Raw genomic sequence first — 19,147 nt, 5'->3', positions numbered from 1 at the left:
GATACTGATGTGTCTGAGAATGTCGAAATCAGCTGACTAGTTGATGGGGTTTGGGTACATTTCCAGTAATCAGATTGTGTTTCCATGGCAACTAGGGAACATAATGCTGAGATTTGTTGAATATCAATGTATGCCTATGTATACGTATAATGATGTACATTGTAGATGTCAGATACTTGTGGATGGTACTCGATCAGTGTGAATAGTCATTGTGAAAACATGGATGTGCTCGAAAGAGAAAGAAATGACAGATAAAAGATTGCGATACTTTATTAAAGTGCAGACTGGTGTGAAAGATCAACATGACATGGAAAGTGAAACAGTCCTTGTGATAATTACCTAGATGTAAACATAGACATTATATAAGACTGGCAAGATTTTCCCAGACTTGTATGTCTGGCAAAAAGTGCGTTCACATTGGAATACTTTTCTTTTCACTCTTTCTTCTCTCTCTCTCTCTCTCTCTCTGATACACTCTGGAGAGCTTGTGAGCTGACAGAAATTAATATCCATAATATAGTTACAATGTACAAGAATGTAGGAGGACTATAGATACTTTTACTAACTTATTATTCTGAAGTATTAATGTCTATAATCAATTCATTCTCCTCTACATATTCAGCCGAAGGAAGACAAGGTATAAACACATCTATAACTATGATGATCATTTATCACTCTAGATGCCAACTAGGTGGTTTGATCAAGTACTGTAAAAGTGGTTTCTTTCGCTGTGGTTTTATTTTCCCACTTTTCGCGCTTTGAGGTTGAACCGCGAAATTAACATCACGCGAAAATGTTTTGAACTCGCCGCTTGTTACAATGCTATAGCGCACATGCACACACAAGATTCCGCGCATAGAGTGTATTAATGGTCAACACACACACAGCGATACCGCGCAATGTAGCGAGTTGTAGGTCAAGCATGTTATTAGGTACTCGAGAGACAGGATTTCAGGTAAGCCTGCATTTAGTTTTAATTTCTATTTAATGAATAAAAGAATAATTGGATTATAGTTTGGGTTTTGATATGCAAATTAAACAGTTTGCCGACCGCGAATTTAACACACGCGAAAAAGTCGGCACCGATGGAAACCGTGAAAGTATCTGTACGCGAAAGAAACCACTTTTACAGTAATCATAATTCATTTTCTCTATTTGTATCATAATCTCTTCTCTATACCCCCACACGCAACATTGCACAGCAAATTAAGGTATTTAACTTATTTCATGCCTATAAAAGCTTGAATGTTCTGTTTGTTGATTTAACTGTGTATGTATTTGTAAATATCTATTTAAACTTTGTCTTCTATGTGAGGACTTGATAATTGCCTACTCAATTGTCTGTGACTATACATTGAAAGCCATTAAAAAAAAGAAAAAACAATTGATATGGTCACTTAGGTCACAGTGAGCTACTTTTTTTTTTCTTGTTCTTTTATTTCACCTTAGTCCCATCCATGATGATTTGCAAAAGATGTTGGTGACTTTCTCAGTCTCAGCTCCCACAGTAAAGGGCTTCATAAACTTCATCCCTTCAGTTATTATTGGTCGACCGAGGTCCTATCAGAACCATTGGTAGTGAGTCACCGAGCACTTTTACCCTTTACGACATCCAGGTGCGCGCTATTTTTAGGCCACCCCCTTTAGAGGTTCGGGCGAACTGGGGACTTATCAGTAGGCGTGTATTGCTGTATCAATATGAGTGCAATATCATTCTGATGCCTCCTCAAATAATCTGTGATATATATATTTCCAAGCCCCTTTTGCCATCTATAAACCTCATGATACATTGAAAGGTCTCTACCATGACCTGTATTATATAATGCATTCTCGTAAGTACACTCTGGGGCAGAATAAATACAGTGCAGGACAGAACCTACAGTGTGTAACCCACTTTTTTCCCTTTTTTTCTCCTCTTCTCTTCATACTGATAGTTAAAAGGACACAAAGTCTCCACACAGCTCTGCAATATCACTCTGATAGACTAGTTGTAAGGAAACAAGAAACTCAGTTTACAAAATAAAAGGTTGAGCAAAGAACATGCTTTGAAAACAAATACAGGTATTATGAAAACAACATGAAAAGTGCAACCACTTGACTTTCAACTTTATTTGAACTTTAATCTCATTTATCAAGCAGTGTAAGTTTCAGTCATATGAAATTACTGTCTGCAGTATCCATTTTGTGAATGGCATACACTTCCATACGCTGGTAATGACTTTCCAAAGCAAGAAAGCTGTAACTCCACAGACTTTGTTCAAATATCATGAAGTATGTTCTCTGTTGACAACATAAAGTGCCATGCTATATCTGATGGGAAAGATGTGACTTTATAAGCACTTTTTTTCCTCATCAATGGATAAGGTATGGGATTCCCCAGCTGTTTTAAGTATTTTATGTAAATTTAAAAATTACACAAAATGCAAGCAAAATTCCAATGTGATGCTAATGGCTGTGGCTGCTGACAGTGAAAACTTATCATTGACGCATCTGTGTGGAATCAGTTTTTAGCATACACATGACATCCATATATTGCGATCTTTCTAGTTTTCTGAATTTTGATAAATTGACCAATATTTGTGACACTGACAGTTCATTAGAGTATTAACCAACTTCATCCCATCATACAGGTGGGTTGACAGCAATTCCAAGATGGGATATTAATTGCTAACTGTTCTGAAGACATGAATAGTGATGTTACTTTAATTCTTTCTCATTCTGTCGATGCAGTTTTCTATTGTGAATTTCAAATCACTAGAGATATTATTACAAGTCCATGATACACAAAATATTGTTGTCATGGAATATTTGGCACATACAGCACCCCATAACATGGACACCAGGTTAATATAGTATACAAGTACTCGGTGAATCTTTTCAACGTACCGTTTTTTCATTCTGGATTTTGATAGGGAAATGGGTTATTTAAAATCTCAGTGTGAATTTGTATTCAAACATTTTTCATCCAGTCACAGAAAAAAATTGTCATTATTTTTGTGTTGTTTTCACCAAGATTTAGACATCTAATGTAGGCACATGACATGACTATGAAAATGTACATGTACAATTGGGAAGGCGGCAACTGCTTTATCACAGTACAGAGACTGATGTATTTTTTTTTTATGTTTATTTTTAATGTGAATGCTGACATACTGTAAAGGAAATTGAACTTTGGATTCATGTACTCTGTTTAGGTGTGTTTTGCTGCCCTGGCTTGCTTCCAAGCAAACATGAATGACTGTGGGAATTATATGACCAATATATCCTTTTATTGTTTAGTGTGCATGTTTGCTTCATGTGCTATCTTATAGAGCTTGTAGGGAATTTTTTCTTTTTTCTTTTTTTGAATATGACGTATATCCATGAGCAAGGTTTTTTTTTTTTTTGGGGGGGGGGGGGGGCGGGGAGGAATTATATTCAATCTGACATGAGCTCATGTAAAGTGGACTTTGTTTCTGGTATAGGATACAGTATGGTGTAATACTCACATTTGTAGGCCTGGAAACTGAGGTAGAATACGCAAACAAAAATGGGTGGAGAATGTATAAAATACAATGATATGATATCATACTACAGATATCTATGACAGGAACATTTTAACCCCTTACTGCTGAACTTAAACGTGTAGTTTCCTATTGGATTAATGTACATATGTAACACATCTAATTGGTATCTGGCCAGCATTGCGTTAAATTCTGTCAATATGTAGATTGGCCCTTTGCATCTGTGAAAAGGACTGGGCAGCCTGTAATTCCAACTGCATTTTGATTCACAATACGTCCATTGATTCATGTGCAAATCTTCACAGTAATCACCTAGTTGAAATGAATTAGACAAACAGATGAATTGTATGGCCTTTATACACACCTATCAAATTATTGTGGAGTTGCAATGACTCAGCAAATATTACTTTTTATGGGAGGGTTTATATTTTGCAAAATCATCAACGGAGATATTATGATAACTTTATAAGCCATTGCATCATCTGCTTTGAATATTTCTGTGCGATTGTGGTCAATATTACTGTTTCCTGAAAACATGCGAAACTCATGAATTCCATATCTTTGAATATCTGGATTTTCATCGTACTTTGTTTTTATAGTGTGGCTAAAGTCCTGTCACTATGGACAAGTTCAACATGATTGAATTGATTGACCTTGTGTTGCATGGGAACAAATGTCACAAGAGGAATCCTGTCGTGGCTGTAGTCTGACTTTGTGCCATAAATCATGCACTGCTTTTCCCCAAAGTCGCTGGAAATTTTTGTCTATCAGTATGCTTTAGTATGCACAGAACCCCCAACAATGCCTGCAAGGCATGTAGAGCACAATCTACCCATGCACCAGCACAGAGATCTGGGGAGGTGATATAAAAAATAAAAATGAGAAGAAACAAAAACCAACAACAACAACCTCAACAAGAACATATTAATACAAACAAACACAGAATCAAAATATTGAAATTTTAGAGCCTCACATTTTTATGTATTGTTTTTGATCTCATCATATCTTTTAACGATGCATTGTTTGTGTGCAAGTATTGTTTTATTATTCATTCATTGTGTACTATTTATTGCTTCTCAATTTATTTGTGCTAACATTTCATATCTAAAGTCTCTTTTGATATCCCACCTCCCTAAAAAATAAGAAAAGAAAGAAGCTGTGTGAATCTTGCAGTACAATGTATTCATTAGCAAAGTGTAAGTTATTGCTGATAATTTACATCGCACCTCTCTATCTAAACTTAGAAGCGCTTTTAGTTCTTCAGTGGCAACCACAGATTCGAGTTGCTATTTACATTGACAGGGGAAATTCTCTTCACATTTCCCAATGCCACATACAGTCATTGATAGATAAAGGTTCTATTTGTATGGTACTATCTACAATGTACATACCGAGTTAAGCATTTGTTGCTTTTAAACAGTTGTTGCTTTGCATGGGAAGTTATTCAGTACTTCACTATTTACTCTTTTATTGTCAGCTACATAGAAAATGCACAACAAGATAAAATGATAAGTTGGCAAGTTGATTCAAAGCCTAATCTACCTCTTTTCTTTTTGAGTATTAAAGAAGCAGAGAAAAACATGGCACAGAAACCCTCATAGCCATACCAGGATGGCCAAAAATGTCAGATTTGGGTGTTCAGAGTATCGCTGATAACTGTCTACCCTAAATCAGATCATGCTCTAGAAGTTGATTGCTGATTCTAAACTCAATCCCACATTTTAGTCTGCTGTATGTGGGCCAAGAGGAAGAAAAACTTGCTAAGTTCAGTCAGGTTTCTTTTTTGTCATTTTTGTTTTATATCTGAAGATGGTGTGCATGCGGGAGACAAACATGGTTTGGCCGATAATAAGCCACACATGTGCAAATATTTGAGACACATGTCCAGCGCGGTACAATGGAGTCTGGACGAGAGTGAACGTACTATGGAGCGTCCCTCGAGGGCGGTGTTTGCATGAAGTCGTCAAGTGCTGCACTTTTGCGCTCGCAACAAGCAGGATTAGAGAGTCACTTCCTAAAACAAAGTTGAAGTCTTCCTTTGTCACTGGCAAAATGCCTGTGAGATATGCTGGGATGCACCCTGTCAGGTCAGTTTCGCAAAGAACTTGAAATCTGATCGATGTTTTATGTGAACACACCCAGAGACATAGTGTGGCCACAGCAGTGGAGCATACTGTAAAATGAGGAATGTTTGCGTTCATCTTAAATTGCGAATTTCATGAGAGCCAAGATTCGCAAATTAAAATGCATGTGAAAGTTCTTGTGTACACTATATACACATTGAATGTTAGAGGCAGCTCGCAAAAAATTTCATGCCGCAAAAAAGGCCGTCGGTTCCAATTTGCGGAAATTTCATGCCACGAAAATATTGTGTTTTACAGTTGGCTGTATTGCTGTCTGTTTCAGGGGCTATATAATGGCCTTGATATGATGATGTACTTGTGGCTCTCAACCTCCCATTACAGGGTACATCCCTCTCTCATCGAATAGAAAGATGCTTGGCCGGTTCACAGACACATAATTATTGTAAAAATCATACAAAAGAAGTGGAAATGATGACAAACAAAACAAGCTAGCTGATTTTGTGGGAGAAAAGTGATGTTTTAATACTTTATGTTTCAGCTCAGAATATTCACAGTACTGGCAGTTAACCATTTCCTTATGCAGGGGCGTATGTCGCGACATAAAAAACAACGACACACTTTGACCTTCAACGTGTCGACCAATCACTGAGGAAGAATTACATGTATGTCCTTAATATGTCTACGACACCGGCCCCCAAATTCTCACTAAATGCAGACTGCATCCAGTGTCATAAACTTGTTTGTTGTTTATTTGTTTGTTTTGTGTGTGTACATGTGTGCATGTGTTTGCGCCCTTGTGAGTTATCATTTTCAGCATGCGACTTATGTTTCTTTTAAATATAAAGATTTATAGATGCTGTGGTCCTGTCATCTACGGTGTATCTAGTCTGCCCTCCTTTTATCTAAAATGCCTTTTCATCATGCCTTTCAAGAGGAATGGTAATTTTCCAAACACTTCACTATTATTAAATCCAAAGGCAAACTGAAAGCCTACATTCTACCTCACTTCCTAATCCTAATTCTAATCCATGCAACATATCCTTTGATATGCTAGACTGCTTCATGTACAACATTCACATGTTGTGGTTTTGCTGGTGGGACAAATGGTAACTATAGATATAAATGGTGAACAGGAAACCGAATAACATGTTTCTAATTAGGTCCCCCCCCCCCCCCCCACACACACACACACTTTTGTGTCATTGTATCCGTTGATTGACAGGTACATTGTATCACTCAAATTGCAATTCAGATGCAGGAAAAACAAGCCTACACTGTATGTGGATTGAAGGGTTTTAGGTGAACTTTCAGGAAATTTTCAGGCATTATGTATAATTAATCGACCTATTTCTCCTGTTTGTAAAGATGTATGATATTTTACAGTCATTTTTTTTTTCTAATCTAAAGGGTGGCTGTTTCTATTGTCTTTGTCATGTTTCTGATATGTCGATTTCAATAAACATACGACCTTGTCTGTAAACCAAGCACAATTCTGTGAATATCGTTCTAATTATTTTGAGCCAGACAATTAGGGCAGGATCAATATAGAGAGCTGTCTCTTTGGGACCTATTATATTCCACCATTTTCTAGCTTCACACGCTTACCCCTGATGCAGCGCACAGAACCTAAAAATAGATTTGTTTGGTGAAGCGCCCTCGTTAGCTGCAACCCAGATCAGACGTAAGAAAAACCAAAAAGGCGCAGTGCAGTGTATTATCCCAGGTGCACGGTCATCATGGAGGATTATAAGCATCGCGTAAAGTAAGATCGGCGATATACATGAATGTTTGCGAATAACAGCGGCCACTGGCACAAAATACCAAAACTTTTTCTGAAATAGTATTGTGCGATGTCCACATCATAGCATACAATCACAACTGTAGGATCACATTGCATGTAAGTCAGCTTTGCACTTTAATGCGTGGAAAATCAGCTGCAATGTATATTTGACTCTCTTTCAATTTCTAGTTGTACATGATTGCTTTTTGTTTGCATCCTTGGCAGAAACCAGTTTCAGATCTCGGTCATTAGAACTAGGAAAACAGTGTCTGACACTGCAATTTTTCCTTGTCACTGTGTTTTTTCATTATTCTGAAGATATTTCAGATGATGTTGTTACCTTGTTGATATTGAAATAAGATCATTTTTAAAGAGAATGCCTTAACTAAGATTGAGCTTTTGTAGAACATACATCGTAGTTCAGAACTTTCAACAACTTTAGATGCATTTTGCAAAAAAAAAAAAAAAAAAAAAAAAAAAGAGAGATGTGGCAAAGAAATTTTTGTCAAGTTAGGAGCTGGTACTACCACTTGGCAGTTTGAATACTTGTGGTCACTTCTCTGGAAAAGAGCCTGAAATTTACTGTTTGGCAAAGGGGTTACTGCTACTTATCCCACATTCCTAAATTGGTTTCCTATTGTTTGGCAGTGCCCAAGTGGCAAATCTGGGAGATGGGAGAGAAAGGGAGTGAAATCCTTGTATGTCTTCTCACCTTTACCCTTTATTCCCCCCCCCCCCCAAAAAAAAAAAAAAAATAAAACAAAAATAAAACAAAACAAAAAACAAGGAGGGGAAGGAAGGCATGGAATTTACAATCTCACAAGAAATGAATGGATCCAAAAAGACAAGCGGGATACATTGGTTTCCACAGCCTTTGCTGTGCTCAGAATAGTACTCTTTTTGAATGGTTTGTTGGCATTTTCATTATTAGACACTCACACACTCTATAGCAGAATCATGGTAGGATAGAGCTTCAAAACTTTCCAAACCTACCAAACATTGATTCAAATGTTTGTTTGTTTTTTACTTTCCATTTGAAATTCCATGAATATATTTTCATGAAACTAGCCTAAATGTGTTATTTGAATTCACTATAAAAAAAAAAAAAATGTGCATCATTTTGTATTTGAAAGAGAGGGAGAGAATTAGCGACTGATTACTTTAAAGCAAGATATAATCTTGGCATGAAATTTCCACGAATTGGAGCCGACAGCCTTTTTCTTGGCTCGCAATTTGACGCTGGCATTCAATGCAAACAGTGTATACAAAGAACTTCGCGTGCATTCTAATCTAGCATATTTTTGCTTGCAAAATTACAAAATAGAAGGCACAAAAATTTTTGGTTTGACAGTACTACAGACTGGGCAGGGAGGGAAAGAAAGAGCATGGAAGATATAAATTGAAGGAGAATAGCAATGTGCAGTGTGGTGCCATAATTTGGAACATGCACACTGTCTGTCTGTGATGTCTTATGTATTTTTATCTTTTATTTTGCCCTTTGTTTTTTCAGGACAATGACGATGAAGAGGCTGAAGAGAGACTAAAGAGAGGATGGTAAGAAAAAAAATTTTTTTTTTCTTCTTTGTTGTATATTTCCATGACAATGACAATGACAATGAATTTCCATGATATGTATTGTAATTTGTATCTTTTTTTTTCATTACATGATAATTAGCCTGCTGCTACGAAGTTGTTGGTGAGCTGTCAAACAGATAACCTCGGTATATGCTTGTTGAAGGCTGAAATGATAACTCAAAAGGGTGGTTAATATTCTGCATTTTATTTATTTTTGTGCTGCCATGTTTCTGTCATTAATTAGACTTGTCTGTATCTCAATGCCATGTGAAGCTTATAAATACAGATACATGTAACTAATGAAATATCCACCTAGCACTCTCATAAATATCTCTTTTTTTAGTTAAATAGTATAAACTGCACTTAGCAAGCACATTTGCTCTGATTTTTTATTTTGTTCTTTCACACAAGTTGCTTTCTTAATGATGATCTCTGTCGGAATGTTAACATGAGTTGAGGTCTGCAAAACATGAACTCATATCATGGTCCTTATTCAAGTTGGAATGCATAACATATTACAACCACTAGAGTGTGAGGTTGTTTTTGGTGTATCATTTATCTTTAATTTGACCATTTGACCAAGAAATAAAAAAGAAATGAAGCAAAGCTTGGACATCAGGCTAAGTAATACACAACAAGTCTGGAAGCCCTGTGCTGGCCAAGCTGTTATGCTACTGACGTAGGCAGGTCGGCTGTGCGGAGATCTTGCGTAGTCATGGTCGGTGCTGGCAGCTTCCCAGGAAATGGCCCTGGGTTGCCAAGGCAACTGTTTGTATAAAGCTAGTAAATGATTGACCCTGGTCTTTCAATCAACTTAAATGATTTTATTTTGGTGGGAATAGGAGAAAGGATGATTTTTTTTTTCTTCGCTAATCACTTTACAATGTTTGCCATGTATGTTGGCATAGACGTTGTTTTTATTAAATTCTTGACTTGATAAGCCTGACAAGTGCTATGTATTTGACAACTGACTTAGAAAAAAAGAGGTTTTCTTTGTGTGACTTTTTTTCACCATAATAAAAGCAATTTTGATATATTTTAATGTCTATGAGAAACTAAGTATCTAACATATGTCTGTCATTACAATCAAAGCTAATTTGTTTCAGCAATGTCAGTTTGTATTGCCTCAGGCTGAAATCAAATCTAGCGCGTACGCCTGATAATGACCACCACTGATCGCAAACCTGTAGTTTGCGTTAAATGCCGGGCACATGTAAACTTGTGCACACATTCTTTATCATTTAATGTTCCCCATCTTTGTACTTGCCTAGTTAAGACTAATTGCAAGGAAGGTGATGAAGAGAGGCTTAAAAAATGCAACAACTACAACGAACAGATGCATTATTATTTCTGACAAACAATTACAATTATGTCCATGTCTACCCTGGGGTAGGCTTAACGAGCTTGGTTGATACAAGGTATTAAAGAGATGTTTAAAAAATAATGCAAGGGGGGGGAGAAAATTTATTCCTCTTTTATCAAGTTCCTCTTCTGCATACAATGTGCAATCATTTATATGCGGGGAGAATATTTTCTGTTGTGGGCATACATGCATCTAATATGCATTTTTGCCTAAGACTGCCTATACATGTTGGAGTCGCTCATGCCACTGCCTGTTTAACCCGTTGAGGACGAGTCCCGAGTATACTCGGGCAGGGGTCTATGGGAAATGCGTGTTGTAGCAAAGTCAGTCCGTCCTCAACGGGTTAAGGTAGCATTTATGCATATGCCACAAATGTTCTGCACCATAACAGTGGGAATCTAAAAAGAATGACTCCATAAAAACGTGGAAAAAAAATAGGATAATAAAAGTAAAGAAAATAAAAAGAATGCTTAATGAGGAAATATCTGCTTTCAGGGCTTTAAATAGTGACTGCCATCACCCTGCTTCATCCATAGAACATTTTGAGTGATCTTTCTGTGCATGTGCATTGTCAGATAACCCCGCAGCAGTGTCTGAATCTCGGCAACTCCACAACCTCTTGTGGAATAACATCATTTTTTTTTTTCAGTCGCCATGGCGACAGAGTGGTTAGTCATTCGTGAAGTCCTTTTGAATGCGCCTCTTTCACCGTGTTTTATTGTTACCGCCAGACTGCCCTGGAGGGTGGACTTTATTCCAGTATCGCCATTGTTCTGAAAAATACAGACACGCATCATATATACATGTATTTATATAATCATGTAGCTCTCAAACCCAGACGCTCAGTGCCAGGGGCAGATATTCTGGGCAGGTTTTCACAGAAATGATGCTGACTACACAGTGTTTGTATTAAATGCTTTGGCAATTTGCTCTTGAGTCAAAACAAATGCAAAGTCTTTGCCAAGATATTTTTTCTCAATGATAAATCGCTTCTGCTGTCTATATCTTTATGCCTTGTCACAATGATTGCCAAATAATATGATACTGTGGTTGGTATTGTTTAGTATTAATCATATAAATATGAACTGATGTTATCATTCTTGATATGATTATCACTGTCATTATTGTCACCAGGTACAGTGTACTTGTGCAGTGAACAAGTATCTGCTGTAGTGACCCTTTCTTGTTTTGCTTTTACTTACCAGAAAAATTGATAGAGTTTATATCACAGGATTCATCCAAATCAAAGAGACTGTTGTCCAAGTCAAGCGAATTGCTTATTGATGATGATCTTCTCTGTCTGTATGCTTCAAGATTTGTCATGAAATATATATATCATTCATATGATTATATTATTTGTGAAGAGAACTCTTGTTTCATATTTTAATGACTTGCGAATATGTCTCATATTGTCATACTTATTTTTCTTTTATACAAGTGGAGAAACAAGACTTACTGAAACTGAAACTGAAAAAAAGTATACAGATATGACTGCTTTTCAGGGCATTGTTGATGCCGAGGAGTTTGCCACAAGGGTCGTAGCATGTAGTTGAGATCCCGAGAACATATAGAGGATTCGCTTTTATATTCATCAAAACACAGTATACATCTCTCAGAACATGCAGACAATGCTATAAATAAAGCAGATAGAAGTCATTGTATGAATTCTTGAAGCTCTCTCTTCAATAAAAGGAGTGTCTCCATGCAGACTGAAATCCTCTTTTCTACAATGGCCATTCTGAAGGTAGTCCAGAGTAATTATAATTTTGCTGGGATTTTTTGTAGAATATGAGATTTGTCTGTGACAGGTTAAAGGGTGGCATATACATACAGTGTATTTGCTTCTTTTTTTAGATATAAAAACTTCGAGGGGTATAAAAAGAACTCAGCTAAACCTGTAACTCCAGTTTTCCCTCTTTTTCGCCCCTTGCAGTGAGAGTTTCTTTGCCATGAAGGGCGCGGCCTGGTCCTGCCCACTCCAAGGACACCCAGCGGCCCATCAAGAAGCACCCAGGTTTGGCCCCAACTGTCTCTGCGCCCCCTTCTCTCGATCTCATCCCGGGCCCCTCCTGGCTTCGGAAGCTCGTAAGGAGCCGACGAGAAAGAGTCGGTCAAACATTCCACGACCACTTCCTTCATTTGTTTTTGTTTGTTTTTTCGTTGTTGTTTTTGGCGGGGAAAGTCTCAATGTTTTCGTTGGCTTTCAGACTTTCCACAGTGTGCAGTGTTGATTTGCATTCATCAGCATTTATCATAACTCACTCTAGATGCACTAGATATCGAAATTAACACCCATGAGTCTGGATCACTTTGTTGCTTTGATTTGAATACCATACATTTCACCCGAACTTTGCTATTTGTCATTTACATTTTCATCATTCCTCACAGATAGATTCCAAATGTTGGGATTTTTTGTTATTTGTTTTTTGAAAAAGTCACCTTATGTAAGAGAAATCCAAAGGGACCAGAGAACATTCAACTTTAATACTGAAACATGAATTTTGACTTTAATACACAACAGAATTGATACACACAATGTAAATTCATATCCAGCCAGGGTAGAATTTTCTTTGACTTAGGCCAGTATTTTTTACTTGTGCGAGGTCGACTAATGCAAGGTTTACTGACCGGGATATTTACTTCCAAAGAGATTATTTGTTCAATTTGTCCATGAAAATTTCAGTTGAAGGGGACCGACACTAAAAAATATCTCATCCGACAGACCATCCTATGCAATTCAATCCCTGATTATCCATCGTATACATTGTGCAGGATATGTCCTTTACAGTTTTGCATCTTTATATCAAAACCCATTAAAAAAATGAGAGTGCAAAATCCTTGAGACAAATTTTGGAATGAATGATTGTTTGTAATATCAAAGAACTGGATATTTCAGAAGAACATCAGACACCGATCACATCTTTCCTTATCTATTGATTTCATTTACCATTTTCAATTCCAGTTTGTTTGTTAGTTTGTTTGTTTTTTATTTGAGTTTTTCTATTTATTGGGATTTGATAGTGACAAGACATTGATGTAGCATTTTTCAGAGATGGATGTAGTTATGCTACCTCCTTTTTCATCTAATCATTTGTAAGCCCCAGAAAATGGTATTTAATGGGTGGAGGAAAGATATATCACATCAAGGTTGTAGTACGGTTGCCATTGATATTAGACATCAATGCATCCATGATTGCAGTATTTCATATTTGTTATGATGATGCAATTTCAACTTACAAATTAAAGTCTATGAAATTGACAATATTTTCAATTTTCAGTTTGCTAGTGCATTATAAGCAAATTAGGTCAACTACCAGCCAAGTGAAATGCCAAACTATCAAGTATACATGACCTATTGTGGACAATCAGCTCTTTCATATGCAAAGTCCTCGTATGCTGTGCATAAAAACACTATTTTTTTTAAATGCTTGGCTTGACTTTGTTTATCTATAGTCCTTATGAGGTTTAGAAATATCATAAAGATTTCCAAATGTACTATATAAAATAATTTGTATTCAAATTATCAATCAAACCACTCTTCTTGAAGTCAAGTTGTACATGATGACAGGATGCCACCCCCCCCCCCCACACACACACACACTCATAAAAAGTATTGGAATTTAAAATTAACTTGTTATGCACATGTTTCTGAGGTCCACACAAACTTGGCACAAGACTCACAAATTACAGTAAGTCTATGGGTGAATTGTAACACTATACTAGGGCTCATAACATTATGACAACTTTACATCATAACCGAGATACAGTTTAGATGATAAAGATCGGACACACTTGAATCTTATTAAAATTCAAAAGAATCCTCTCATTGCTCAACAATGACCTAGGTACAGAAGTAGACATGTATTATGATTAATATTATTATTATTATTATTATTATTATCATTATTATTATTATTATTATTATTATTATTATATTATTATTATTATTATTTATTATTATATTATTATATTATACTATTACTATCATTATTATCATTATTATCATTATTATTGTTATTGCTCTCTTTTCTTGGAAGAGCAGGACATCAAAGCAACAAAGTGATCCAGACCAGAGTGTTAGTGAATTTTAACATTTGATATTATTTGCAAGAGTGTGTCTGTGATGATGACACTAACAATAGATGCCACCAGCGACCAATCAGCGAATATTATCATTGCCTGCTTGTCGGTTCACAGCAAGAGCATTATATACAGTGTATAACGTAGGGTGCATGAAATTCTTACCATGCCAACTAACTACATTTATTGTTTATCCAAAATACAGTGTATAGCAACTCACGCATTGCGTATTTATCTGCAAGTACATAAAGCTGTATAAATATCTTATGTTCATAAATTTAATCATGGTAGCATCTTAAAGCATGCTTGTGCAGTTCCCTACTGGATGAGTATACTTTTAAAGAGGGAATTGGCACCTTTTTTTTTTTTTTTTACGTAAAATAAGTGAAGTACATGCACATTAATGAATATGTGCACACATCCAACTAAACATTTCTAAAATGCAAGTACACATAACTATACATGTCCATTTTTTGATGAAGTATATATTTGTATTTTCTATTTTGACATTTTTTTGTAGGTAAAAAAAAAAAACATGATCAGACTATTTTCATTGCATTGGGTTATCAAAACTTCTGATCTATACCTGAATGTGCAAGAATCATTTTACACTAGTAGTGATACAAAGATTGTTTGTTTGTCTGTTTGTTTTCTCAAATTTCCGAACGACATAATAGCAATACAAAATGGATCTGTTACCAAGAGGATATTTGCAACTCATTTTTATGTGTATGGGACTGCTCTAAAGTTGCATCTATTGCATCTACAGAGATATTTCCAACTTAATTTTGTGTATATGGGACTGCTGTTTATAAGCCTCAGTCTTGCTGTGAACCACGCTTGCTAAACATCACCAATACATAACCAGGAATGCAAAGAAACAAGAAACATGCCACTGCCAATTTATTGTATAAACCAAATGATCAAATTAATCCATGCCTGGAATAATGCTTCAGGATTGATTTTGGAGTGGAATTAATCCATCTGCGATGCTTTTGAAACACGGAGTGCCCAAGCTTCTCATCTTCTCTCTCCACCCCACCCTTACCTCTTTCATACGTCCCTCTTTCTGTTTCTGAAAGCTATTTTAACAGCATGATCATTAGATTGTGTAACGTAAAACCGGAAATTTTTTGCGTGCATGAAACTTTTGCGAATATCACAGGAGCCAAGATATGCGACAGTACAATGCATGCAAAAGTTTTGTCTACACAGTGCATTGAATGCCACTGGCAATTCGTAAGAAAGTTTCATGCTGCAAAATAAGGCTGGGGCTCCAATTCATGAGTGTTTCATGCCATGAATGTTTCTGGTCTTACAGTATCGCGAATGCAATTGTAACATTAAGTGTGTGTGTGAGCAAGTGTACATGATGTAGCTTTTTCCTCAGAGTCCGAGTATGGCATTGATATTGTATAGCTATGATCATGTTAAAAATGCTTTGATTGAAGGTATTTGTTGTATTGCATGAAAGGAAGGATATAGACCAGTTTACTAGCCACATATTCAAAGTTTGTTAATACTTTTATTTAAGACAAATAGTTCCTTATAATCAGAAGACATGCCTCAGGGCTGTGCCTGGGACTTCCCCACTATACATAGCAATAAATAATGCATGCAAAATGCATTCCAATTATTGAAGTGCGTTGAGTATGTACAGGTGGATGGAACTTGATCATTGATAAGGGAAAAATACTGCATCATAAATTCTAATGTACAGTGGACTTCCGTTATAACGGAAGTCTGCAGGATCTGCAGTTTTCTTTTGCTATATTGAAATTTCATCATAACCGAACAAATAAACAATAAAAAAATGCAGAGCTGATAATGTTGCGGCCTGAATTTCTACTTCGTTGTGACCGGAATTTCGTCATAACCATGTTCGTTATAACTGGAGTGCACTGTACTACTAAACTGGCTTCTTTAATCAGAAATGATTCTGAAGTTAAGTCTGGTATCCCTGATCAAAATATGGTTGATATACAACAAGCCCCGAGTATGTGGTGATTTCGTGTTTGTTCTTTGGTGGAGCAAGGTCCATGATTTGACAATGTGCGTTGTGCTTACCATAGATTCTCTTCCATCGACAAAGCAAATATAAATGATATTGTCTCAAGTTCACATACAAAGGAATACATTCATGTATGATATGGGTGTGTCCTATACCCATGACCCTATCAAAAATCCCAGTGAACAATATGATACACAGTTCATGGAAAAGATCATTGATCACACACAGATGGTTGTGTACCTTTCTAAAAAAAGGATATGATTTCAGACCTTATGCACACAAAATATACCACTTAATTCTTGCTTGTATGGTGTCCCATCTTATGTGTTAAGGATTTAAAATGTTAGAAACCTTTAATTCGTGTCTGCTTTTATCTAAAGAACTCTTTTGCTGTTTTCATTATTCCACCAAATTTGATGGTTGGCTTCCATCCCGGGGGCACAGTATAAAACAACTGTGTGCAGTGATAAAATTAACTTTTAAGATGATTATACCAATTAAAGGGAACGCAAACCCAAAGAGCAATGTGGATTGAGTGAAAGCAGCAACATCAGTAGAACACATCAGTGAATGTTTCGAGGAAAATTGGACAATTGATGCGAGAGTTATGAATTTTTAGAGTCTTGGTGTTGGAACCGCTGGATGAGGAGACTACTAGAGGTTATGATGTATGAGTGGACAACAGTTTAAAGAAAATATAAAGAGAATTCCACAAAAATAAAACCTTTTTGATGAAAATTACAAATTTCATCAACTTGATACTGACATATGTTATGAGTAGCAATTATTCCCCCTGCTTTCTGAAAGCAGCTAGTCAAGTGCTTTTTCATAATGCTAGAAAAGTGATTTTTAATGGAATTTTCTTTATATTTTCTTTATATTGTTGTCCTCACATACATCATAACTCGTAGTCTCCTCATCCAGCGGTTCCAAAACCAAAATTTTAAAATTCATAACTTTTTCATCGATTGTCCGATTTTCCTCAAACTTTCACTGATGTGTTCTATATAATGTTGCTGCTTTCACCCAATCCACATTGCTCTTTGGGTTTGCATTCCCTTTTAATGTACACATAGATGTACATACATGTATATGTATGTACTAGTATTAAAAGTATGTACAAGTATGTTGAATATGTATATGTATGTATTTTTATGTGGTATGGGTGTGTACAATGTTTGTACATTTATGTGATGTACCAATATGTTTGTGTATAATTTTGTATGAATTTGGTATTTGTGTGGAAATGCATTATGTATGTATGTATGTATGTGTGTATGTATGTATGTATGTGTGTGTGTATGTGTGTGTGGGTGTGTGTTTGTGTGTGTATCAATTCTGCTGCTGGGAATGGTTGTCGGGACAGGTGAACTTCAGATCTCGTTAGTCTCACGTTCTGTTTGCACGATAATAAGCAGAGCATGATGGTGTTCCCTGTGATTGAATGCAACATCATCAGCATGCAACATTAATTCCTGCTCAGTACGGTTTGATGTCGGGTGAACCCATCATATTTTAATGCCCTCGATGCGAGATTTCAGTTCCAGTTGCTATTTTACAAATTGATTGTATGTTGCAGCCTCTGCAGTAAGCATTGAACAATGACATTTCTGTTCTAGCCATAGCACTTTTTTTATGCAGCTGCTCTCATATTATACAGTTTGTAATTGTTTGCATGTATATTGGCAAGAACATGGATAGTGTGTGTGTGTTGTCTATCTGTCTGTATGTATTTGTGTTTGAACATGACCGCTTCCTTCTGATATGTTACACTGTATTTGTTCAGTTTGTGGCATGATGCAATACCCCTAATTATTTTACAATGTAAAAGATTTTTGTATCTCCATCTTGACAAGCTAATTACTGTATACAGTACGCCATATATTTCGCGAGTCTAAAATTTCGTGAATTGGAATTCCTGGCAATTTCGCGAGTGGTTAAATTCGTGATCGTGTAGCCCTGTACTGGAATGGAGAAGTGTATGTGCGCGTATGTTACATTCACATCGGGATCAGAGTCAATATTTTTGTGTGTCTTTAATTTCGCAATAGCACCTGACTCAAGAAATTTGCGAAAATAAAAACCTCGCAAAATATTCAGCGTATACAGTAGGAAATGTGAAAGTGTGAGTGACGTGTGAGTGTAGAGAAATGATTCAGAGTATTGTTACAGTGTGGTTATGTATGATTCCAAACGTGTGGAAGATATTACCTTATGCTGGCTTTGTGTTACGGTGTATCTTATACCAGCAAGCTGGGGAATCAAGGTATTGTGGTCCACTCTTTTTTCAGACTGTGAGCAGATGTTGTTCTTCCAGAAAAGAGACATGTTTCTTCCAGGGTGTGCATCAAACTGGTGTTTGCACGCATTATGAGTTGCAACACTTGCATTTACTGTGTGAGCAATTACCATTGAGCATTTACCATACTGTAGGCAGGGCACTACAAACATTTTCAAGGGCCAGGGGCAACTAAAATTCACTGTCGGGCTAGAAAATATTTGGCATTACTTGTTAACATCATGTGGGGGGGGGGGGGGGCTACCTGAATGGCTGTTTTGGCCAGCAAGAAAATATTTTTGAAATGCGACAAATGTACTTGTGTTCTATACATTTTCCAACTAACAGTAACTGGATCATGCAAGCTCTTTACATATTTTAATCTCACATGAACATTCTGAAAGCTGCTTTTGGAAAGCAGACAATAAACAAAACACAAATGAAACCTAAGTTCGTGATTCAATACAAGCAGG

At 36.4% G+C, this 19,147-nt stretch overlaps 1 protein-coding gene across 1 annotated transcript in view; it reads left to right on the top strand.

The window, feature by feature from the left end:
• LOC140227807 (uncharacterized) overlaps window positions 1-19,147 on the top strand; it is a 67,281-nt gene that overhangs the window by 23,870 nt on the left and 24,264 nt on the right. The window contains exons 2-3 of the mRNA XM_072308203.1: window positions 8,878-8,921; window positions 12,239-12,390. Coding sequence (XP_072164304.1) covers window positions 8,878-8,921; window positions 12,239-12,390 — 196 coding nt within the window. The remainder of the gene's footprint in view (window positions 1-8,877; window positions 8,922-12,238; window positions 12,391-19,147) is intronic.

This window comes from Diadema setosum, chromosome 4 (genome assembly GCF_964275005.1).
Source record: "Diadema setosum chromosome 4, eeDiaSeto1, whole genome shotgun sequence".
In the NCBI taxonomy this organism is placed as follows: Eukaryota; Metazoa; Echinodermata; class Echinoidea; order Diadematoida; family Diadematidae; genus Diadema; species Diadema setosum.
The sequence above is the reverse complement of the archived record's forward strand: the minus strand, read 5'-3'. Positions and strand labels throughout refer to the sequence as shown.